The sequence below is a fragment of the Thermobia domestica genome, chromosome 7 (assembly GCF_964235325.1).
Source record: "Thermobia domestica chromosome 7, izTheDome1.hap1.1, whole genome shotgun sequence".
In the NCBI taxonomy this organism is placed as follows: Eukaryota; Metazoa; Arthropoda; class Insecta; order Zygentoma; family Lepismatidae; genus Thermobia; species Thermobia domestica.
The window spans coordinates 168,706,342-168,732,663 of NC_137460.1; the positions used below are offsets into that span (position 1 = coordinate 168,706,342).

At 33.2% G+C, this 26,322-nt stretch overlaps 1 protein-coding gene across 6 annotated transcripts in view; it reads left to right on the top strand.

Annotated features, from left to right (window-relative positions):
- Nucleotides 1-25,905, top strand: part of GAPcenA (GTPase activating protein and centrosome-associated) — a 772,500-nt gene extending 746,595 nt beyond the window's left edge. For all 6 annotated transcript variants that reach the window (XM_081765583.1, XM_081765580.1, XM_081765582.1 and 3 more), the window contains one exon: nt 1-25,905. In XM_081765583.1, coding sequence (XP_081621709.1) covers nt 1-246 — 246 coding nt within the window. In that variant the 3' untranslated portion in view covers nt 247-25,905.
- Nucleotides 25,906-26,322: the final 417 nt, after the last annotated feature.

Here is a 26,322-nt window from a genome sequence, read left to right on the forward strand (position 1 = left end):
GATTTGACCCATCAGCTAAATACGGCTTTGGCAGAACTCCAGGCTTCGAAGAATACGTGGTTTCAGAAAACATTAATTTCCATCAAGGAGGTAACCAAGAAGGAACTGACTAGAGATATTGTTCTTGGAAAGGATGGTGTGAGACGTGATTCTTTACCGAAGGAAACTAGTAGTCGAGATTCAATTCCTCGAGAAAGTCAAAGTCGAGAAAGTTTGAAAGATGTTCTCGTAAAAGAAGAAATGTAATTAAGTATTGGTGACTTTAAGAATTAATTAACTGTGTTTTGTGTATATTTTTCGACAAAAAGTAGCCTCAAGAAGAAGTATCGCATCATTGATATTACATATTATTTACATCTTTGCACCTCAGCTTCATGTTCATATTGTAGTTCTTCAGCGTTTTGTACATTCGAATGTGTATATATAAAGTTCGCCAATAATCTAAAATTCGACAGTGTTACACACATGAGGCAGGTAAGAAGAACGCAAGTTGAGATATCTAATTTTAAGGCAACTAGATTTATTCTTGTTTCGATATAATGTGGATTTAAAATGAGCATTCCTAAGAACATTCCAATCGTAATGGGAAAAAAAAAAGAGGGTTTAAAACAATCTATCCAAGTTAGCTTTTTATAAAGGTAGAAAACCTGATACGTAAACCTTTGAACTGTTTCATGTTCATTATTGTGAGTAACAGGCCATTGGTTTAAATCCATAAATAATGATGTTTTTAATAATTTATTCATTTGAAATTCGTTATCATATTCTTCAAAATCAGCACCTGGCATTTATGATTGTATGTCAAACATTAGTTCTTCGTGCAATTCACACTGGGCATTCACAGTGACAGGCAGAATTTTCGTATTTTATTAAGATTTATTTACTGATGGATCTACAGTCTCTATTGTTTTAGCCCTTGTATCATTTTAGTTACATCGTGTGCCTTATACCTCTTTTTTCTTCTTATTCTTTCCTAGTGAATGGAATGGTTAAACAGTTCATTATACCATTATACTATAATGTAGTGTCTAATCATTTGATTTTTGAGATTTAATAATGTATTTAGATCAATTTGAATATTTGAATTTATTTTCCCTTTTTAATAATTGTTATACTGCAATATATATATCTGCACCACAATAAAACTTTGTATGTTACGGCGTCCTTTGAACTTATTTAAAAAATGATAATTGGGAAGTCAAAATTTCGTGATCTAGATCAAACTAACCAGGAAAGAGAAGTTTACGTTCAAAGTAAAGATATTAATTCAAATTCAAATTTAGTATGTTAAGGTGTAAAGTGGTGTTTTAATGAAGATATACTTATTGTGAATAAGTGAACAATAAAATATATCGAATCCGAATTAATAAGTAGCTCACATGATTATACACATGTCATGTAGAGAGATCCTCAGAAAGCATTGATCCGTTATTTAGAAGAGACTGAGTTTTACGAACTTCACATTAAAACGTAGAACACTGACAGTGTCGTTGTCAGACTACTCTCCCATTTGACCAAACTCATTGCTGACTGTGCTGACTTTCACTCTGACGATTCTTCCTTTTTCGAAGTACAAGGACAATGTTTAACATTTCAGAATATCACATGTTAGAAGTAGTCTATTAAATTCTTTTGTAAGTTTTCCGTTTGGTATTTATTTGCGATACATCAAACGTCACCATAGCCTCATGTACTGCGACAGACTCCCTACGTATAAAGTAAGATAATCAAGCTAAGTTACTTCAGCTATTTTTGTTGTTTCTTGGATTCATAAGAATCATACATTACTAACTACACAAATTGTTTTGCAGTGATAATATTATATAAAAGGTAAAAATAAGTACAAGCAGAGATAATTTTGATCGAAGGTTTATACTACAATAGTGATGGGAAATAAGGAAAGTACCAGGTTTTATGTATTACCGTTAATAAAAATATATTAACTATTCTGATTTGATACCAAAGAATTGGCTTATAATTACAAAGATGAAAGTCAGTCCATTTTATTTTATACCTCCAATCAGTAAAGAATAAGTTGTAAAGATAAAAAAAAAAAAAAAAAAAAAAAAAATCGTATGTTTGTTCATATGCTAATAATATATATTTATAGTATAGATATTATATATATTATTTTAAAGTAATAGGAATCATCCATCCTTTATGCTTACTTTTAATGAGTTCCACGTTTGTCCCTTCATACAGTTGGCACTTTGTGACTATATTCATGAAGCTATGTAATTGTAATTTATTTGAACATACGAAGTATTTTCTTACTTTCACATGAATTCAGCAGAACCCTTAAGATGAACTGATAGTGTTTCAGGAACTATTTCCAAAAATTCAGTTGTTACCGAGCTACATGCACGGAAATTTCAGGAAGGTGGATCAGCTAGACGAGCAAGACGATGTAGACTTGAATGTAAATTGCAATATAGCAAGTGTGCAATACTGGTGAAAATCATAGTAAGTATAAGTCGTGTTATTGTGTATTCCATCAACTTCACAACTGTCAAGAAAGAATCTCAAATGAATTCCATTCTACTGTATCTGCTCCAAGATAGTTAACTCTGGACTGCTGATAAATAGAAATGTTAAACTCGCTTCAGTGTTAAATGCCAGTTAATAGCAAAAGATGTTTCCGTATATTTTACTCAATTTTGATAACGTTTTAACACTTTCTAGTTGTTTATTTGGTTTTATATATTATATGTACTTAATATGAGAAATCTCATCCTCTTCTCTAAAATATCTACCAACTTCTTTAAATATTTTAATGTTCAGCACACATTAAGAAGCGTCTTATCAATAAGTGAGCATCAATGGCCGTAATATTCATCCACAGCTCGATGTAAAATGCATTTGCAGTGCAATGAACATTCATTTAATGTCTATTAAACTAACGTGTTATGTGGATTAAATGTGCCTTGCAAAATTATGTCATGTATTATGATATGTTTGAAACGCTAGTCACATTAACTCCGACATACAACGGAAACAATTCACAAATGCTTCTTCAAGAAACACACGTGAAATGTGAACATTCATGCAATATTAGCTTCGAAGTAGCTCATGCTACGTTTTTCCTAAGGAATGAACAAAAGAAATAAGTGGAGACGACTGAAACAAACACATCAAATAACCCTTCATCCGACAAATATCCCTGCCGTTCTCATTGGGCCAACGCGAAGGAGCCATATTTAATAGGTTCTGCATGGTAATGTCATGGATCTCTTATAAATCATATCGAGCGAATTCAAGTTACTTTTTCACCTGTTCCGATGTAATTTGTTCAAAGTTTCACTACATTATATCTGCTTCATTTCTATCTTTGTACAGGAGACCTGGATTCGGTTCCCGGCGGGAGCTCGTGTGGTTCGGATTCCACGTTAATCAGAAGGTCCCGTCTCATATAGCATCGCTACTGAAAGGGATGTTAAACTCAAAATTAACTGAACTCGACGTTGATATCTCGGAAATGATGTCATTTCAGAGTAACTCATTAAATAGTGTCGGTTCATTTCAAGGTCATCTACATAGTTTCTGTTTTATCACAGAATTCTCGGCTGCTGAGACAGACTGCTACAAAATAACACGATCGAACGTGTTTAACTGATTCTTTAAATCAAGTGAATGAAGATGATTCAAATAAATATGAATTGAAGATCACCTGAAATCAGAAATATAACTTACCAGAGTTCGAGAATTCAGTTTTTGAGTTCCAAACTTAAAACCTATAAGGCCAAGTTCAGTAAGTTCGAGTAATTGTACAAGAACCCTAACAACACATTGGAATAGTTATGACCGAGTACCAAAACGATTTCCAGCACTTCAGTATTCAATTTCGATAATCCGTTGTGTAGGACTCAGTGTCTTCCTAATGTGAATACGTGGATATTTAGGTAAAACTTGTACGCGTTCTGGTTCCTGTATGAGTTCGCAAACTCTTTTAGCCGTATCTCATCGTTTTCGATCAAGGTTTTTGAAACCTGATTTTGTGCATATTCTGAAGCCTAGATGTCTGAACGAACGTGTTGTTCAAGAGTATTTCACATGTGGAATGTTTTTCTTTCGTTCGTCATACGGAAAACACCTAGAGTTAGGTGCATTTATTGTGTGCTTTCTTTATAACTGACAAACTAAACTTTAAAAAAAGCACAATGAAAATGTGTACTTCATAAATATGGGAAGGAAAAAGCTTGGAACATCGGTAGATGAGGACTGTTCGAACCTACATCAAATTGTGTTATTTGTTGTAAGTGGTTCACTAGCAGTGGTGCATCTTCAACGCCTGTGATCTTGAGTAACTTCGAATTTGCCAAAAGTACATGCTCCACTTGTAGGGAAATATTTTTGCCCTTCCCAAATTTCTGGCTATGTACGTGTTTGATATATGATTTCCATCAATAAAGTAATTCCCTTTCATTGCTTGTATGCTTAAATTTTAAAACTTGTATGAAAATTCTAGTATCCCATCTAAATTTTGGAGATTTTTTTCCTTTTATTGTTTGCTTTTCAAAATTCTAGTTGTTTCACTAAAGTTGTAATTGGTCCACTTGAACTTCGACAAGGGTATATATACGGCCTAGACTTTTTTTTTTTTTTTTTTTTTTTGACAATTTCTCTGGTCTCACATGTTCTCATGTTTCTTTCATATCGTCGTTTCCAACTTAAATCTCGCTTGACTCACCTAAATTTTAGTACGGTTCCACCCAAATTTTACCAATTTTATTGTCTTTATTGTTCTAGCGTCTTTTGGGCAGGGCAGCCTACATTTTAATATGGTGCATGTATGGTCATTTGGTGTTTGACAGTTTTATGTCCTTTCATAGTTCATATTTTTAAATTGTAATCCTCTCCATATTTGCTGGATCATGGATCATGTAATTTTGATGAAATATCCAAATCTTGGCTTGAGTACCTAAATTTTATTACGATTGTATACATGACCCACTCAAATCAGACAGAGTTCGTTCATGGTTTATTTAAGCTGTAGTTCCCTTAGCGAAATTTTGCTTCTCCCCTCGCTCCTGATCTTGGTAGAAGTGCACATTTGGCCAATTAATATTATGGCATTTTTTTTTTCTTTTATTAGTTTATTTATTTAAATGTTAATTACCCCTCCCAGATTTGAGTTGTCAATTTAAATTTTATTGTCTTTTCTGATTTCTTTCGTTTTCTTTCATGCAGTGCATGTCCAAATTTTTCGAGAAGATATCTAATAGTGCAAGAGATGGCAGATTTTGAATGTACTAGAAGTTTCATAATTATTTTTGTGTTTGTTAACGTGAGCGTAAATAAAAAATAAAAGTCTATCATTTGAGAATGTTAACTTTTGGCAGGGGCGGCCCTTGAAATTTACGATTTTTTTAAAAATTATGTACCGAAAGATAACTCGATAAAATATTGTTTACTTTAAAGTTCTAAACTTGAATGTAAGAAAAATAGGAGTTTGCCGTTTTGTTCACTTAACCTTCAGTTTGGCAGGTGGGCATAATCTTTTCTCTTTAATAACGCGAAATATAATGAAATCTATCCCTTTTAAAATATACCCTAAAATATTGCATAGATATACTTCTGTCAAGAAATAAAAATCTATCTCGTTCACGTAACTTTCACTGTGGCAGGCAAGCTTGAAGATCTCACTTTTAGTAAATTCGCTGTAATATTAGTTATTTAAAAAATCAGCTTTGTTAAGGTGTACAATAATTATTTTATCCAATATTTTCACTTGTTGTATATAGTTAGAATATATTGGGGTTGCTATTATATCTGAACAATCCAAGAAAATTCCAGGAAAAGGAAAAGATTTTTTGAGAGTGTCTTATACAATATAAGAGAAAATAAGAAGAGACTTTGCAAATCTCTTTTTTCTATCAAATGTGTTCCAGTCCCACCAACCTTGAACACAAAGGATGATTTCATTTCTCGGAACAATATTTGAATGTTAACCTTACCACTGAAGGTTGCTAAGAAGAATATTTTGGTTGAGTATAATGTAGAAAACGGTGAGAAAGATGCACCAGTCTCTCGCATTCGGTATCTTTTCCAGATTGATTTGACTCCAACTTGACTCGACTGGGTTGCATACCCTTGAATTGGCTCAAAATGCTGCTGAAGAATGCGAACAAAGTCATGTAGTGGTTACTTACAACTTGAATATCATTAAACTAACATGAAATACAGAAAAAAGAAAAACCTTGGATCAGCAATGTTTCGCCAATTTGGGTCCTTTTCGTATCTAAGTAGCATTTTTAAAAGTACTTGGAAAATTGGTCGAGGAATCTGGTTTGACGTACATACTGTCAAAATCAGATCTTTTGGCTCCATAATGATTTCATCAGTTGAACACACTACAATCGACGTAAAAGATTACACTCTCTGTTCGCCTTTGTGTCGAAGATTACTTCTCTGATTAATTTGATCGTATATATCTTATGTGCTCCTCATATCTAGTCTTAATTGTATGTCCCGTTTGTCCAATATATGTTGACTAGATGTGAGAAGCACATAAGATATAAAATATATATATATATATATACACGATTAAATCAACCAGAGAAGTGAGCATTAGCGCGAAATGCAATAGAAGAAAAGCGCAAAATTGTTTGCAAATGCGTCAGTGATATATAGATACGCTCATGAATATACAAGATCATTAAAAGAAGCAATAGAAAGAAAATTACACGATAACACATTAAATAAAAAATGTGATTTGAAATTAAGTGAAATTTAGAGTATCTTGTAGTAATAATAATAAGTAATAATAATAAACCAAAAGTAGTAGTAATATTAAAAAAACGGTTGATATAAATTCGAATCGAACTATAATTTGTAACAATATTTAATTGGTAAATATTAAAATATAAAACGAAAACAACGTTAAAAAAATAAACATAGAATTATACCAAAATGATTGTAACAGATCCCTCAACTACTACAATTCTAAATATCAACGCAGTCAGTACGTTTGAAACGTCAGTTAAATAAAATGATCACGAATAGAATACCAAAAGCCGTATTTATTGAATTATAAACATCGCTTGCAAATTATGTGGAATATACACCTATTAACTTGTTTGTCTTTGGGAATGAATGAAAGAACGGGTTTACGGAAGAGTGCAAATATGATTTAGGCAGGTTTTGAAATCCTATTTAAAGAATGAAAGTGCACTCATTTGCTTAAGAAGGGGTAAAGAGAAAAGCATCGCAAAAAGGAGAGGGAATTGAGCTTAAGATGGAGAGAAATGTGTTTGGAGATTTATTGACCATCTTAATAGAGAATGACATCTACGTCAAAGCAGTATTGTAATACCCATTAACACCTGTATCTTTATCATAATTGCGAGTCGATTGCATCTGATAAAAACTGCTCTCAGTGAAATATTTCAAGTGAATGGAGTATCGCTGCATCTCGACGTAGTTAGATTTTTTTTTTCTAAATATTCTTGGAAAAGTAACTAACTGTAATACGTTATAACCACAAAGAAAATTCGTAGTAAGACTGGCCCGTACAGTTGCTAAAAATTGCACCTAGTATCTGATTATTTCCACGAGTCTCCTTTAATTAGGTGCTGCGAAAAAGAGCGTCGTTCTGAAATAACGGTACATCGATCCAAGTAGCAAGAACGTCTCAAAACACTTCATATAGTATAATGGGTTCCAATCAAAAGAGACCTGCAGATTTAATTGAAACATTGAGAGGTGATTCTTTCAAACAGACTATAGCAAAGTTTCGTGTCAGAGAGTGAACGAGTAACTAATATGGAGTTTACTTCGATTGCTTGTCAGTTTCGTCACTTCTGATAAAACCATATACGAACACCGAACCGTCGGCTGCGGTCCACTCTTCTAGAAGCAGACAAAAGAATCTCTACTCTGAGGAACAAGGTCAAGTTGTGGTCGAAACTAACGATACTGTTGCTTTTTTATCTTCATAGGAAATATCGACAAAATCAACCCGAATGTCAACATATATATTGAAGTTGAAACTTATTACAAAGTAAACTGAGTGTATATATATCTGGGACTTCATATGTTCAAATACATTTACCCATTCAAGTCTCCCCTTAACTGTTATGAACGCTGGAGCTGTAACTAGTCGTAGAGAGGTAGAAAACAATAATCCTTACAAGATCGCTTCCAAAACTTCGGCAAATTGAGGGCCATTCGGTTTGAGACTGAAATTTCGTGTATGATCTTCATCACTCGAAAATCGTTATTTTCAATCTATATCTTACTGTTTTTGAAATATTTGATCCTGAAGAAACTTTTCGTCAACTAGCACTACAAATAATATAAGTATAAAGTATTTAAAATATCACAAGGAACTTCGTTTCATAACATCTTCGATAATTTTAACATCATTTGAGTCAGTAATTGTATTATATTCCATCTTTTACCTTTGATCTTACAGTCTTAAAGTATTCAATTTGAACCTTAAAGTGATTGGGTAATAATTTTGTGAGGCCCTATTTAGTTTTTAGTTCTCAAAGTGTATATTCTTTCCTTTCAGATAAGTATGAACCCTCGTAATTTATTGGTACTCCTTTTCAATTTCAAGAATGACCACCGACAATGTTGCATCATGTTGATTTTGGTAAAGCAACACGTAGTTTTATATTTAGTCGATGTTCCACTGATTTTTCACAGGTTCATACTTCATATAAGACGAACACATTATATAAAATCTCATCTCCGTTTGTATTACGTCAAAAATATCGATTTACGTTTACCTTATTTTTATCTCCAGACCAAGAGGGAATATCAGTTTAGTTTGATTTTTCCTTAAGTCATTGTTCATGGTAAGTTGCATGATCAACATTAAGCGTATACGGGCTGTATCAAAAGTTCGCGACCATAGGTCAACTCCATCATGAGTAAAGATCGAAAAAACGGAAAGAGAAAATTTGTTGGAAATACGAGGTTTTAAATCTAAAATAGTGGAATTTTCGCAATTACATGAGCCGTTTTGCTCCAAATTGGTACGGTCCTCTGTGTCAAGTGATAACATTTCCAGTTCAGCAGGGGTTGGAACGGAACTTAAGAGCACGCAAATATGATGCGGGCAGCCTGCACATTGTTGTGTAAGGAAACCTAGAAGACCTCAAATCCTTTTCCCAACAATGCTGTATAGTACGTATGATGAGGGCAAATGGAACAGCCTGCTGAACTGACAACGTTACTTTTTCATTTGACATAGGGTGCCTTTCCAGGTGAAGCTCAAACAGCTAGTGCGATTATAAAATTTCCATCATTTTAGATAGAAAACCACTTATTTCCAACAACTTTCCTCTCTCTCCATTTTTCCATATCTTTACTCATAACGGAGTTGGCCTATGGTCCCGGACTTTTGGTGCACCCTGTATATTGTGTTGCTTCTAAAAATTACACGACTAGGTTTTTATAATACGTACAGCTTTCTTCATATGATCGGGGTGAAAGGTTTAGAATTGATTATTACCGTGTTTACTCTCATAATAGTCGCACTTTTCGTGTCATTTTTTTAATGCAAAAGTCCAACTGCGACTATTATGCGAGGAAAGCTGCAATTTAACTTGTGCTGTTTCTGAACTTTCCCATTTTTGTTCGAGCAAAAACACGCAAGAAAGAATTTTCCAAAATCGAAGTTTCCGCTCCCGTAAGTTCCACCGGAACACGTAATGACCAGGCTACGCTCTCTTCCAAGTACCATAATGATGAACGTCAATGAACTGGAAGTGAAAGTCTTGTAGCAACAAAGATGGTTTATGTCGCTTTGGCGCCAGAGGTGTCTGCCAGTCAGGAAGTGATTTTTAAAATCACAACCAAATGTTTGAAACCCTCGAGGCAATACGATGGAATGCCGGATCAGATGAGGTGGATGGAAACAGGTCCATACTACGAGGGGTCGCGCAGAATGGAAGGTGGAAGTAGGTTGCCTGATCTCACTTGACAGATGGGTCACATTGTTGCATGTCAGTAATCACGAAAAGTTTTTTTTCGCTCGGACTCGCGTAAGATAAGCAATTTCGAAAAAAAATCTCGTTCACAGAAACAAAAATCCCTTAGACTGTGACTTCTATGTGGGGATTTTTTTTTCCCGAATGTTTTTAGTTCAAACTTAAGGTGCGACTATTATGCGAAGGCGACTCTATGTAAACACGATAATCTTTCATTATAGAACAGAGAAAAGTACTGTTGTTATGACGTCTTAGACAAAAAAATAGATCACGAATACTGATCAAGAAAGTGTATAAGAGTCAATGTCACATTATTAAGCTGAAACGTTTTCTGGCTCTGATACGCAAATTTCTTCTCGGAATGCAAAGTTTAATAGTGGATGCAAGTACTTCGCTAAGGTAATGCCTGGTCAGCAGAAGAATTACCCAGTGCTTGGCTTTTAGCTTGTCGGCAACGTTTTTAAGATTCGATTTTTAATATCTGTGAAGAATTTATGTTTCATCCATTTGTGCTTTAGCTCAGCACATAAACTTTGTAGAAAGACCTCGATTTGGTAAATTTGGCTTAATGCAGACAGCATTGGATTTCACCGTTTGTTAGATTCAAAATTAAAAATCCAAATTACATTAAAAAAAAAATTTCATCATTGCATCATTTTTTTAAATTTTATTTTTGTCAATTTTATCGTATTCAAATCATAACTGAGTTCTTTCCAAACCGCAAATCAAATACTTTTGAACCATAATCGAATAGTTTGTTAACGGGAATTTCATAATCAAATACTTGTGAAACTGTCATCAAATAATCTGTACACCGAAGCTTTGTTAATCTAATCGAATTCTTTTAAAACCTAATCAAATAGTTTCCAAGCCGATTAAAAGAAAAAAAAAAAGTGTGACAATAAATATTAAAGTTCGGAATTTTCTTCAAATCGAATTCTTAAATTTTTAGTGAATCCAATTCTAAAAATGCTTTTATCAATGATGAGAAACTTTTCAGGAATGAATTCTTATTTTTATATAATTTATTTTTATCAAACGACTTGCTTAGTTTTATCAGACGGTTCTAAAAAAAAAAATCCATCAAATCACAGTTGTAAAAATTTTTTCATCCAACACATTTCAAAATACTTATTAAATTCATTTCAGCAGTAAATTCTATACTACTTTTAACCATGAAAATTTCAAAAAATTAAATACAATTAGCCAAAGGAATTCTAAAATTAAACACTTTTTATTAGTCGATTCTTGAAATTTATTTTTCGTCTATACTGTTTTTCATTAAATGAATTCTTAAGATTTTAACTTGATACCTACAAAACATTTTTTTCCGAATGAATTCCAGAACCTTCCTAATTGTTTTTATCAAAACGAACTTGAAACTTTTTACCAAAGTAAAGAAATTTTAGCAGTCGTCATTAAGTGAAAAATCAGTCAAAGAAAAACGTGTGAATTATAGACGTCCAATATTTGTTCTTGAAACTAATTCAATTTAAACCGACAAATTTTTGACATTCTAAAAAATAAACCAAAATGAATTTTAGATATTCTTCTAAATAAAATTGGCTTGATCCATAAAACTGTTGCAAGAGATAAAAATATATCGAACAATGATTGGTTACCCAGTGGTTAACTGGAGAAATCTCAATCTTAAAAGTATTTTTTCTCATGTGCTACTATGTTAATGCTATGCGTAATGGACTCGTAATCTCAACATAAAACTTGGCTTGAGGTTAGTAAAATATGGTAATCGTAAGAAGATCTTAAACTTGATGCGAGCTCAAACATGAAACCCTAATCTAAATTTAAAATACGACATAGTTTAAATAATCATATCTACCTAACTTTTATCAAATATTTGATCATAGTTTTAAACAATGACATCTAACAACCATGAAAACAATGCGGCATATAAACTGTGAAAGGCGAAAATAAATAAATAAAATAATGATACTAATAAAAGTGATCTAAATTAATAATTTAGGTGTCAAAATACAGGTGAACTAGTCAAAATTTGGTTGTAACAAGTTAAATGTAAGTTTAAAACCCACATACGAATACAAAATTTAAGTGAGCCTGACATGGACCCGTGCCAGAATTTGGGTGCAGCAACTATCATTTAAGTATGCGAGCAATGAAAGAAATTAGTTTTGGAGAAAGTTAAATATATATCCCTTTAACAAACTTGTAACTATGCCATTTTTTTAGTGAATCATATACCTCTAGCAGCTTTGAAACAAGCTGGTCTGATGCGTTGAAGATAAATTATTAATATGAGTACTAACAATACGGCACTTGATAATAATTGAAAAATTCAAATATGAAACAAAAACACACATCTTCCATTCAGGACTAGAAATAATAAGCCTGCCACAACATCAGAAATATCGGGAAGACAAAGATTTCTAAATCAGTATGTAGTAAGTTACGATAGAAAATGTGTATTTACGAGTATTTAATATTAAACTTATTCTTTTCCTAGGAACCATTTGAGGTACATTTTCTGCTACAATTTTCTTGACGATTTATTTCAAAAATTTCATGAGCGGTACCACAACTGAAATGTGCAGATGCATATTATTGCAGACTCCTTTCACAAAGAGAACAGTGTAATTTTAACTTGCCTTGAAATCAATGTCCATGTGAAGAAAAGTATATGTAAACGTGCAGTAGATAGTAACTGCTCTAGTTGTTCATTTCACGTTCCATATTTTTCCAGAATAACGGACTTGTGGTGGTCATATTATTCGCCCCTTTCTTGTAATAGACGAGAAGTGTAATAGCTACTATTGATAGTTTTTTTTTTTTTTTTTTTTAACTTTGGTCCTTTTCCATTTTTTTCTTTCCTGTGCACAGGTTGCTAATATTTTCAACCTAGTTCAGATACATCTGATTGAACAACAGCTGGGCGTAAACGTACAGTAGGTAGTAACTGTGCTAGCAGTAACAGTAAGATACAATAAAAAATATCGTCGCTGCTTGTTAAAAGTAACATGAAGGACAAGCACGATTAAAAAAAGAAAAGACATCAGTGGCGGCTAATGTTAATGTTGCAGCGTTGCGCAACAACCAACGTATTTCAAAGAAAAAATATTATTACCAGTAGTAGTAAGGAACACAAAATGTTTACTTTATAATACTCCCATATATTCCTTAAACAACTTATATATATATCTATATATCTATCTATATATATATATATATCTATATATATATAGATATATATACACTTCTATAACTAAAATCCATTAATTTGTTTCAAAAAGCGAAAAATAATCCATCACAGAGTCTCTGATTTACATTGCGTTGCAGCGAGCATACAACGACCAGATTCCTTCAGCGCGGCAATTAGAGCGAATGTTAAATCTCCTTTTCCCTATCTCAGAATTTAAAGGCTCTGGTCGTTGCAGTGCTTCTGCAACAACGCGGCACGGTTTCCAGTGAACGAGAAGGCTTTTAGCGCTAAATAAGATCTCTAAATTTTATTTCAGTATAAATTAAGAAATGGAATTCATTTTTTTGCTTTCATATTTTTACATTACAGGACTGTTGAAGCAAACCAACTTAATGACACATATTAAAAAAAAAGCGATAGCAGAATTAGAAAATAAGAAGGAAAATATGTAGTAGAGCAGAAGACAAATGAAAGTAAAGACACATTTACAAGTTAATTTTTGGTTTATATAATAAAGGCTTTTGTACAGTTATAGGCGTTCACATAAAACTGTATGATGGGGAAACGCCACACTAAATTTGGGATTAGTTAGCAATGCTCAGGGGCACACCCATAAGCGGGATTTCACCGGGTCCGAACCTCCCAAAAGTTTCGAATCTCGAATAACATTTGCAGACTTTCTTAACGAATTATACTAGTTTAGCAGAGAAATTATTGATGTAGGCTAAAGATTTGATTTTACGGTTCATCATAGGCTCATACTCTTTCTTTTCTTATAAAAATAATCGTTCTATCATTTTTTCCTAAAAATATAAGGAGCAGTAATTCACAATTGCTTGTCGTCATTTCTGGTTCAGAATAAGACAGATTCGACATTACATAGACGTATTGGACCCCTATGAGCAAACATTTCTGGGTGCAGAACTGCAACGCTATTTGTTTTGACGTTGTTTGACTTTTTGGCTTCTATGGCATGCTGATCCTACATCTGGCGGGTTTCAAAGTTCGCTTTCCAGAACGTATAACATTGACAAACATCGTTTCGCCTCATGTGGAAGCACGCGCAAATCCCGAGGGGTTGAGGGGGACATGTCAATTTCAGTCTTGGAGCTGGGGGGACCGTCCCTCCAATAATCCGATTTGAAATATGTTTTTTGGGGAGAAATGTGATGATTTGTGTCCGATTGCCACAAAGGAAAGTGAGATAAAATTGATGTCTCCCAGAATAAACCTCAAATCTGCCCGCCTCCCAATGTTGAAGACAACTCTGCTCCCTTGATCCTCCCAGCATTGCATTGTTTTTTAACTTGATAAATATTTTGAACATAGCTTTAAAAAAATGTTGAAAACAGATTTACGCCGCTGTGTAGAAGGAATTATTTGTGTTCATCATGCATTGCTTACAACTAAGATGTATAATTTGGAATGTAGTTTCTTTTGCGCACACACATACACACACGTGTGTGTGTGTGTGTGGGTGGGTAGGTAGGTAGGTGTATATGTGATATTGGCGATTCATATACCTCTTTAGTATCAGCTGTGTAGTTTTTAGTTATTAGATTTAATTGCATTGTGTGCGCTCTAATTCTATAAATGACCTACAAATTCTGAATGGATTCTATACAATTAGGGTTGCCAACTCTGAAGAAAAAAAAACGGACCCCTTCAAAATTCGCTATGGTATAGGTCTAAGTGTGAAGTATTTCTGTTCAGATCCATCCATGGAAAGAAAATGTACTATCGTGAACAAAAGTACATTAGAATCATAACTCTACATATCCTTAGTACATTCACTAATAAGCTTAATAGATACATTGTGCTATAAATGAGAAACTGAAATTGGCATTGATAATTTTATTGTATTTACCAGTAACTGCCACTTCTTTAAAATTATCGAAACAGATGAAGAAAAGTATATTAATCCTTAAGTGACAATTTTGGATTTGGAAAATGAAATTTATTCTTTAAACTTTACTTCAACTACAGGAAATTGCTATAAGAAGTCATTTTTCACTCGCAATAAATGTGTATAATTCCTTACAAGTAAATTTCAAATTTTCCCTCATACAGTCCCTGTCCTCTCTTTAAAATTATCTAGGGGGAGCGGTGGCTCAGTAGTAGAGCGTTCAACTCCGGAGCTTGGGGTCCCCGTTTCCATCCCAGCTCGCGCCGTATGGACTTTGTGATAAAAAAAACACCGTGCTCGTGGGTTTTCCCGGGTTTTCCCGTTTTCTCCCACTTTCTTCATTTCACTTATCTCTCATTATCACTGTCTCCTTTAGCCTAACCGGCATAAACGTGGATCGTAAAACGTAAAAGATTTCATTTCATGTCATTTTAAAATTATCTAAACAGATGATAGTGAAAGATGACAGTTTTGACTTACAAAATGGAAGATACTTTTTAAATCTATACTTTTTAAATCTATGAAATTGCTTCTAACTAGATATAAATTCGAAAAAAAAAAAATCGGTTATAAAGGACTGGTAAGAAGTTTGTCCGGTCACCGGCTTCAATCAAAATAACAGCAATATTTCCGGCCAGGTCGGTCAAAAACTGGCCAGTTATCAACACTATACAATGAATTCTGTAAGTAACTTACAAAGAAGCCATTTGCTCAGCTCTCCACTGAGGAAAAACTTGCAATTAAGGCTTAGACAAACCAAGCAAAGGACAATTCAGGAGAGTGTTCGAAAAAGATACGTAAAATAATAAGTGACTGTGTGGGTGCGAAGTAAAGAATACACTATTTTGCTTTCCGTGTCTATTGTTTGGTGGTGAAGATCGTGGACAAAATTTTTACTTTTTAAAAATCAGATGAGTCAAGTTTCTATCTTCTGTCTCCGATGTTCGTACTGCAACACCCGAAACCACAATCCACCGTCCGCCACTGGAAGACATGTCGAATTTACCCTAGGTCTGCCTCCTGTCAATATTTTCTGTCTCTTGCTATAACACAGCAATAAATAAGAAAGCAATATACATATAATATTAACACTGAATAATTTATTATCCCCGTTATTCTCGAATTTTAATAAGCCTGGTACTAGCGACACTCTTCCTTTGCCAGATATTGAACAATGAGAAGCAATTTCAAATGAGAAAATACTCGTAATAAAAGCCTCTTATTCTTGCGTTATATTCTCCATAATTTGACAGGTTCTCAAGAGACAAATATGTCCTACATGTAGTATTTCTAATTATTCTTCAACAATTGGGGAAACATAGTTGTTCACTAATGGGATGTGTGCGATTTTCCGCTCAGTGGACATGTGTTAAATACCTGCTAAGAGTAAACAAAAAATGTTTTGGAATTAATTTCTCTGAAAATTTCTTCCCTAAACTTAACTGCTTATTATTTGTAATAAACTATGAATGGAATAAAGAATATTGAAAAATCTAAAAATCATCAGTTCTTTCAAATTTTAACTAAATAAATTAATAATCTATTCTAGTTAGTTTTTTCTGGGAGCCCAGAAATTTATATGCACAGTTTTCGACTTCATAATTGTCAGACATTCATATTTTTTGCATTTGTCAGAGGTCTAGTAAGCTTTGTGTGGGTGTGGGTGTGTGTGTGTCTGTGTCTGTGTCTGTCTGTCTGTCTGTCTCACAAACATTAAAATATCTAGTGAACATCCTTAACAAAAAACATGACAAAGAATGGAAAGGTTGCGTTTTGAAGAAAACAAAGCACTGTTGTGCTTCTAATGAAAGTAATCTTAACCTATGTTCCCTGAACAAGTAATAACACTTCTGTACCGATCTTCAATACTGGTCAATGCAATACTCAAAGTAGCTTCTATATTTTTGTAAATAAATGCCCATGTAATATTTTGAAAATGACTCAACGAGGCTAATAAAATTCTCACATAAATACATAATATATATACATATATATATATATATATTTTATCTGGTCACCAAATTCATAAAATTTATACCACTGGCTTATATTTCTGTTAATTCTTATGGATTAAGGAAATACAACTTCATCTTGACTTGCAACACTGTTAACCTTCTGGTATCACAGACTATGCCAGACTGTCCCCCCTGCCGATATTTGCATGGTACAACATTTCAGTGTTTCTGTCCATTAGTTTAAAAGTTACAAAAACATATCAAGATCAGTTGTTCACCTTATAGGAACACCTTATACCTGTATATGTAGGGTGGATCTTGTAACTTCTAAACTAATGTACATAAAATGCTGAACTTTTGAATCATTTAAATATCGGCAGGGGAATGGTTTGACATACTTGGATACCACAAGGTTAATAGTGTTGCCAATCTAACATAAAGTTATTTTTTCAAATGGCACTAGGTAAGATAATTACACATTTCAAATCTACGTATTAAATGAAAATATACAATACCACAATTGTTGTGTAGCGTTGCAAACTACGGACATTGCAGTATTACAAACATCGGAAAACAAATTGATTTTGTAGAGTACTACAACAGTAATAACGCAAGGGTAATGCACATCCGAAGTACCTTAATGTCGAATAGTAGGTCATCGTACGTATTTCTGACAAGTAGAAACAAAGTTACAGAGAATTAAGAATTTAACTTTTTAACGTCGGCACTGTATTTCGAGAAGTGTTTGGATAAGTATCACATCCAATTACATACGTAGTTTTCGGTAGACGTAAATATGATAATGCCGTTTACAACAGTTTGATATCTCAAAATATTCCGGAGATATGAAAAAATGGTAAAATTTGATATATTTCTTGAAATGGCTTATTTGCGGGAACTTTGTAAAACAGTGTTTGATGTACTTTGCCTCTATAACATTACAACAATACTTCTTGGTAAATGAGAGTACAATAAGTTCTCGGAATTACATAATTTTAAGTGGTGTTGCAGACTTTAACAATTTTTATATCTCCAGAACGACTTGATATATCAAATTGCTATAAACAGCATAGTGATATTCACACCTATTGGAAACCATGTATCCAATTGGACGAGGTATATTTAAAGAAATTTTTCAAGTGAAAGCTTTTGAAAGAAAGTCAAATTTTAAATCCCTTTGTAACTTTGTTCTTATACATTCGTAATTCGTCATATCATGATCATATATTAGGTATCTTGACTACGCATTTCTCGGTGTGTCTCATTTGCTTTTTATATATATACATATATATATATATATATACAGTGGCGGATCCAGGATATGATCAAGGGAGGGGCTGAGCCATAGTTTGCCGTTTTATCCAGTGTAAAGCAGGATTGAAGCCCATTTTATCCAGTGTATACCTGAGCGTCAAGGGGGGGGGGCTATAGCCCCTATAGCCACCCCCTTAGATCCGCCACTGTATATATATATATATATATATATATATATATATATATATATATATATATTGATGTAGAAATCACCAAAATTTAGATGTTTCTGATACTGTACGTGCTTAATTTGCAACATTGAATAAAAAATGTAATATTGTAAGTTTTCGTTTGTCATATAGATTTGAAATAAGTAATAACTTGATGTAGTGCCATAAAAAACAAAAACAAAAAATGTTATGTTGGGTCTGCAACACTGTTAACCCGCTAATATCACATAATATGCCAGACAATGGACCTCTGCCAGTATTTGAATGGTACAAAGTTTCAGCATTTTTTTCTTCATTAGTTTAAAAGTTACAAGGGCGTATGAAGGTAAATGGTTCATGTATATATATGTTGCCTCGAGTGTAACATATATTAAATATTGATTTTCCAGAATATTGAACCAAGTGCGATGTGTATACCTTTCCGAAATCTGATAGTGTACAAGTTTCACAACATGTGTAACTAACTTCCCGTTGGTAAGAATTTGTGTAGGTTACAGGGGCTTTATGCTTGTTTCCACATAGTCTGCTGCCTTAAAAATACATACAAAACATTATATACGTATTTTTTGTAAGGAAGAAATCTGGGAATGGGATGCGAATAACGAGTATTAAAAATAACGTACAGTAAGTTAATACGTATATATTTATTTAAATGCTTATAATATTTGGTAGGATTACGCTTGATGTGGATGATGTACTTAAAATCTAGGAACATTTTTTAAAAATTATTGTAGACGAACTGTGGCGTTACAGAGTACATCATTTCAGACAGTTAAGTTGTATATATATTTTTTCTTACTTTGCAAAATCTCTACGTGGGAGCCATGTCTGACCCGATAAATAAGCAACAATTAAAGTCTCGAAGCACATGCTGGGCCATGTCTGGCAAGAGTCCAATTACCGCGTTGATGTTTAGGTCTCCTTTAGAGTTTCACATCACGTGAAAGTGGAGAGACATATACAAGTTCTTTCACATAGCCCCACAAAAAAGAAAGAAAAAAAAATCAAAAAGGGATTATATCCGAAGATCTTGGAGTACATTTTACACGCAGTGGTCCTTTGTTCCACAGTCAATCCAATGATTGGATAGCTCTACGTTTATGTGTGCTACGGAAAAATGTAGTAAGACTGTGTCTAACTGAAGAACAAAGTTGTAAGTGTCAATACTTAATAAATAACGGCATTGACCAGTTCGGCAACATCTCAAGGAAAGACTGACCAGTTAAGTTGGTTCTTCAGAGAAGAGAGCTGCAATAAGTTTCTCGCGAGATATAGCACAAGAAACATTATCCTTTGAAGATTCTTGCTTGTGCTCAACAATATTGTGCGGGTTTTCTGTTCCCCAAATTCTGCAATTGTGCTTGTTTACTTTTCCGTGTATTGAATGTTGCCTTGTCCTTAAAAAAAAAAAAAAAAAAAAAACTATCAATTTCATACATTCATTTTCTTTCTAATGCAATGCACAGCAAAAAGTTCGAATCGCCTGTCTTTGTTTTGTTTATACCGCTTCTGCACTAACTGTAGCTTGTACTGTTTAATGTTTCTTGCGCAAAACACACCACGTGGACATTTCCAGCGTACGTGCAGCTCTGCTTAAAGATTTTCTGGAACAGCTTGTAAACGCTTCTTTCACTCGTTCAATGCCCTTTGCACTCATGCCAGGTTGACCACTTTCTTCAAACACAATCCACTTATAGATTGCCTTTTCGGTTCATACTGCTCTCCCGTTCTTTATCCTTAAATTTTCTTAGGACATCCGTTGCACACTTTGTCTTGTCAAATTTTAGCATGCAAAAAGCTATTTCAGCTCCAGAAAGCCACATCTTGATTCTGACACCTAGCGGCAATATGTCGAACTACGCGGAACACCTAGGAAGGGAAAAATTTTACTCATTGAAGTGGTATACTTTATTGGGTTGTAATGCTATTCGATTGCCTCCAAAAAATTTTTAAAAGTTTTCCTGGACTTTTTGTGCAGGCTGTTTGTAACAGTCGTCACCTCATCGCTCATGGATTAATTAAACTGAAATTACCATTATTGAAGTTTATTTGTACAGCTATGGTATAACACTAACATGATATACACTTATCACTAGTAGTGTGTTTTAATTATATATCAGTTGCTTCCTACACATAGGACAAACCGGATCCCGCGCTTCAGAGTACTACTATTTAATTTTTCAAAACATTATAAACAACATGTTTTGCGTCATTCAATAAAATTCTAATTGTACAAAATCCCAGGATAGTCTATGTAGTTATATTTAGACAAGTAGCTCGTCTGCAGAATACTAAAATATACCACATTAATAAAAATATACCACTATTCACTCCATTGACATTTTCAGTATATTAGTGAGTCAGGTTGTCCTTCCATTTATCCTGCAGTATTCCTATCCAGATGAATGAGTAGGGTTATAAAATTCAATTTTTTTTTCTCATCAGCCTTGCGCAAGTGACGTCTGTCTGCAACAGTATAGCATGTAAAATTAAAACATTAAGTTTGATTTGCAATAGCAGAATAGTCCAGCTTGTTTCGGTATAAATGATTTTTTTTTATTATTATTATTATTTCGTTCACAAGTGTCGAAGTTCGCTTGAAGTTATTTTATTATCTATTAAAATCCATTCAATAGATTGCAAGACTAGTAAGAATAGTTTCTTTAAATGAGTTGCAAATGAATATTTTCGAAGTAGCTCTCCACGTTGTTACATTTTCTAATGCGTGCGCCTTCGGTGCTCGTGGTATTGGATTCACTTCCCGTTGGAAGAGGATTAAAAGTTCTAACGCATTACGAAGGTTCGCATTCCATCTTAAACTATTGGTGCGCTCTTCGTATATCTTAAGTGCTGAAAAGGGACGCTAAACTTCAACAAACATATTTTCTAAGCAGTTTATACAGGATGAAGCAGTGAATCGGGTCATTTTAAAAATGTTATTAGGAGGACAACAACTTGGAATACAAACTAGGTATGAAAGTGTTTGCTTATTTGCGAATTTAACTCACTAAACAGAAAACAATGTTGAACCAAAAATGAAAACTATTGCAGTTTTTTTTTCTTTCTTTTTAAATAAAGATCGAGTTTCCTTGCATCTATATGTCAATCCCAGAACTGAAACTTGGCATTCAGGAAGAAGGCACAAGAATGTCTCTATATGTGCAGCATAGCAATCGATGAAATTAGCAAGAGGCTTACTGAGCGTGTATAGCTGAATGACAGTCATCTGCAAGATATCATTTTTGGACAGTAACGTTTTTAGTGCAATATTGTTTACTACTTTATTTTGCGCAGTAATGTTTTCTGCTTGGTAACTTAAATTAACAAATAAGTAAATACTTTCATGTCTAATATGTATTCGAACTTGTTACACCCAAATAAATGTCATCATTTCGTTCTAATAACGTTTTTAAAATGACTCAGTTCACTGCCGCATTCTGTATTAACGATTTCATAATACAGTTAGCATCTTTTATATTAGTTTAAGTTAAACGAAAAAAAGAATTTAAATTTTTATGTCTAGCTCTGAACGATGGAAAAAAGAAGGAAACAAAGAATCAATGCCAATATATTTCTCATGCGCACAGAATATAGCTCTACATTGCTATCTTACTCTAATAGCTGGCTAGTAAAAATAGTGCGACACAAAGTAAACTTATAAAGCAACAGTAGTGGTTTAATCAGTGCTGTAACATTTCTCTTTGAGGCCCTAGTACAAGAGAATATTTATTGGGCCCCCGATCAGTGAGTTTTTCTGTAGGTCAAACAGCTGGAGTTTGATCCCTTTACCAGAATCACTTCCCCGCTGAACTGGTTTATATGTATGGTATCCCGGTTGATTGTGCGAGACGAATTCGTCTCGGGCCCCTTGCGGCTCCTTCCAGTGAGCCGTTAGCAGGTCATACCAATAAAACAAAACAGTAGTCACCTCTACTAGGTCTTTCGATTTCAGCAAAGAGTATTACATTTAAAATTTATGTTCATAAACTTGACAGAACCCATTTTCAAAAAAACTAAAATAAACCATGCAGATTGTTTGTTCACGACTATTCGCATAAAAGTTTCGTTTGTTCAAACAATTTAGAATTCAGTAGTCACAGAAAAAAATGAATACCGACTTTAGCGGTACTCTTCTTGGATTTATTCAATCAAGTTGATAGGTTTGATGCAACTTTACATTAAATAACGAATAAAGAGATGATCACTATCTCGAATTTATAAAGCTCATGACAAGCAAAAACTTCAAAATTGCCAAAGAAGAAAGTATTATTCCATTATTCTTTATTGTACACAAGATATTGTTTGCATGTCAGCAGCTCTCTGTAACGGTGCTACTTGACAACAAAGACATCACTGGAAGAGAGAAGAATTCTGTATGTGTTTGTCGATATTTTGATAGGTGATATTGTGTCGTTAACATTCTTATTTTAGATATTGTAGCCTATTATACTGATCGGTGATTCGAAAAATAGAAGAAAATATTAAGTTGGAGGAAGTTGGAGATGAGATACGTAGAAGAAAGATTTCCAGAGAACCGAAGGAGTTTAGAACAAGAAAAAACTGTTAATCCTAAGATCTGCCGACAGGCAGAATACATAATAATAATTCTGTAGTGTTGTTAGCGTTTTAACGAACAGAAAAATGTCCAGAGATCACTATACCAATCGACTGGTCTCACTGAGTAGAGCAAAATGATATGTTCATGTGTTGTTTTTGAGAAAATTAAAAAAAAAAAAAAGCCTAATTACTTTGTAAACCTAAAAATTGATGCTGAACGAGAACTATGCAATATATTAACATGAGAGTGACACAAGTATATCCTCTTAAATCTCTTTATTATGAGTCTAGCAAGGTTACAATAGTAATATGTTAACGAGATGTAGCCCAAAGTTATTATTAACATTTAAATTTTATTTTCTATTTACCTAAAATATTGTCTAAAGGTAAGACATATATCAATTGATAGATCACAAAGTTTCTCAATATATCACTATGAAATTTTCAAAATGATATGCTTAAGGATAAATTCTGATGCGTAGTTTCCGAGACAATTCACAAAAACGAATTTTCGAGGCACTAAAAATATGTCGTTCATTGCCAATAATAATTGGTAGTTATGCTGAAACAGATTGTTTATAGCTATCTTTATGTACGTATATAGAAAGAAATATAGTTAAATATCGGATCGTGTCTAACAGTGACGCAATACTCCTAACAATAATACACGTGATCTTAACAGTTACGAACATCATATATACCACTGGTTATATTAATCTGATTCTCACCAATGTTCATGTACCTTTTTTCAAAACTAGAAGCCATAGATAGAACTTTACAGAGTAATCAGAATTTCGTAACATAAGTAGTTAGAATTCCATAATACCTACCAATTTGATTAGTTCAAAAGTATACAGATTAAAATGTAATATACATACACTAAAATATGCAACATAAATGCATAAACATTGTACTGCAAGTAATAAATTATTAGAAACCCTTTGGAGAATAACACAATTGTGTAACATGGAATGCATAATCTTTAAATAACTTTAACAAGAAAAAATAAGCGACCACGAATGTTACAAAGTTAAGCTCGATGCTTATTTTAATAAATCAAAATTTAGTTGGTTTCTTTTATCGTACTGTAATGTAAATTTTTGAATATATTGACCATGTCGGTAGGTGAATATCAGCCGGTGATGATAGAGCAAGTGTAACGTAAATTACTTTTTCAATAACTTTATCTATTATATGAAATTATACGCATACGCATAGCAGATTAAAGTGTTCCCATGGAAAGAGCTAACACTACTTCCGACGCAATGCCCTTCCCTGTGACAGGTTTTGACTCACCCACTATCTTTCCATCCTAACCCAGCCTCTCTACTGACTGTACAACACGGCAGGACTCTGAGTAACCAATTACTCTTCAACTCATTAAGAAATGCTTCCAATTTTCATTTTCTGAATAGTACTTTATAACATACGTTTCTCCATCAAAATGAAATTTTCATAACTGAAAGGAAAAACTTCTCGTGACCCACAAAATAGCAACCTGCGACCCACACTTTGAGAAACACTGCTTTACATTGTAATTTTCTCCAATTATTCTAACTTCTAAGTTGTGCTATAGGAATATGATTCTACTTTTAGATTCTGATTCATGAAATAAGTTAATGATGAAATGGTCTTTTAAGGAGAAAGTGTATTTTCTGTAAAATGACGACAAAATGGAGCTTAAGAATCCTTAGTGTTCGTTACCTTTAAAAGCAAAGGAAAATCCCGCCTTTATGAAACCATCACACAGTAAATACAGAATATTCTACAATATTATTAGCGCTTAGCGAAAAATAAGGCCAAAGTTGTAACTTGTAAGAATCGATAGATTTCATTGAGCTGAAATGAATGTAAATCCTCATGCATAGTTTCCGAGAAAATCGATAACAACAAATTTCTTTTCTGTATACTTAAAGCGTAAACGATAATCACGCACCCTATTAAGATGAAACTAATACTAAAATATACATTAATTAAACTCATAACATTCGGGAAACGACAGTATATAATATGGTTGATAAAATAAAGCCCAAAATCATTATCTACTCTTAAACTTTATTTTTGTTCTAATTGTTGAAAGATAAAACATAGTTCGAGATGAACAAAATGACATGACTGAAGGATGAATTATCGTGAAATTTTTTTGAGAAAATCAAAGGAAATGAATGTTTATGTATGTGAGTGTATGTCGTTATGTACGAAAATACATGTCGCTCCTTGCAGTTTGATGAAGCTTAAAGTTTCTGTTATCCTGCAAAAGTTTTATTATTATTATCAATTTATACAGTTCTCATCAAGTGGGCCCTGTGGGGGATTAACACCGTGTGCCTGGATTTTTCTCGGGGTTTTCCCTCTTTGTTCCACTTTCGTCATTCAATCATTATCATTGATCTCATCACGACCGCCTCCCTTAACGTAGGTCGTAATTGTTGAACCTTGAACTAACAAAAAAAAAAAAAAAAATCTATAAGAAAAATACAAACTCTTAGGGAATAGATTGTTTCTAGTATTGTTTGATTTCTCTCAACTGTCCACATTATTATTCCACCAACTACTTCATAATCATTCACTTTCATATCCTTCTCTTTTGGCTTAAAAGGCATAATTGTGTGGTCAAAAAAAAAAGTATTTTAATTTCGTTTCAAAAAAGGTTGGCAATATGTAATACTGTTAAAACAAGGAATTGGTTTATTACATACTTTACAGCCACTTACGTTTTCTTTAGTTTTGTAGGATTGCGACATAAATTTTTATTATTTAGTCCGTATAAACAAGTTTAAGCAGTGTTACGAACTGCATAATTATTTTCATCGCTGAAACTATCTGAAGTTTCAAATTCGTATAAATCGCGTTATGATTCTTACATTAAAATAAAACTAGTTACAACATATCTTCATATTTTTTTAAAGATAGAAACATTATAAAATTAAGAAAATACAAAGATACTGTATGTTTCATATGTTTTTCATTCCTATTTGCGCTCTTATTGTTTTATCAGGCTTTGTATTTCACTTATCAATGATGTTAATAGTGTCCTTATATCAATGAAGGAGGTTTCTCGTATATTTCGTTTAAATTCGATAAGGATTTCAAGTATTCCATCAGCTGACATACCGTTAGAAAAGTATAATTTAAACCTATTTTTAACAAGGTTCATCCTCCAATGTTGTGAGATATGCGATATATTTTTCTATTTCTCGTATATTCTCAGTTGCTTCTTCATTGGTTCGTAGATTAATGTAGTCTATATATACATATTACGTTAAACTAAAATTATGATACAGCTCCTTCGTGGCTAAGCGGTTAG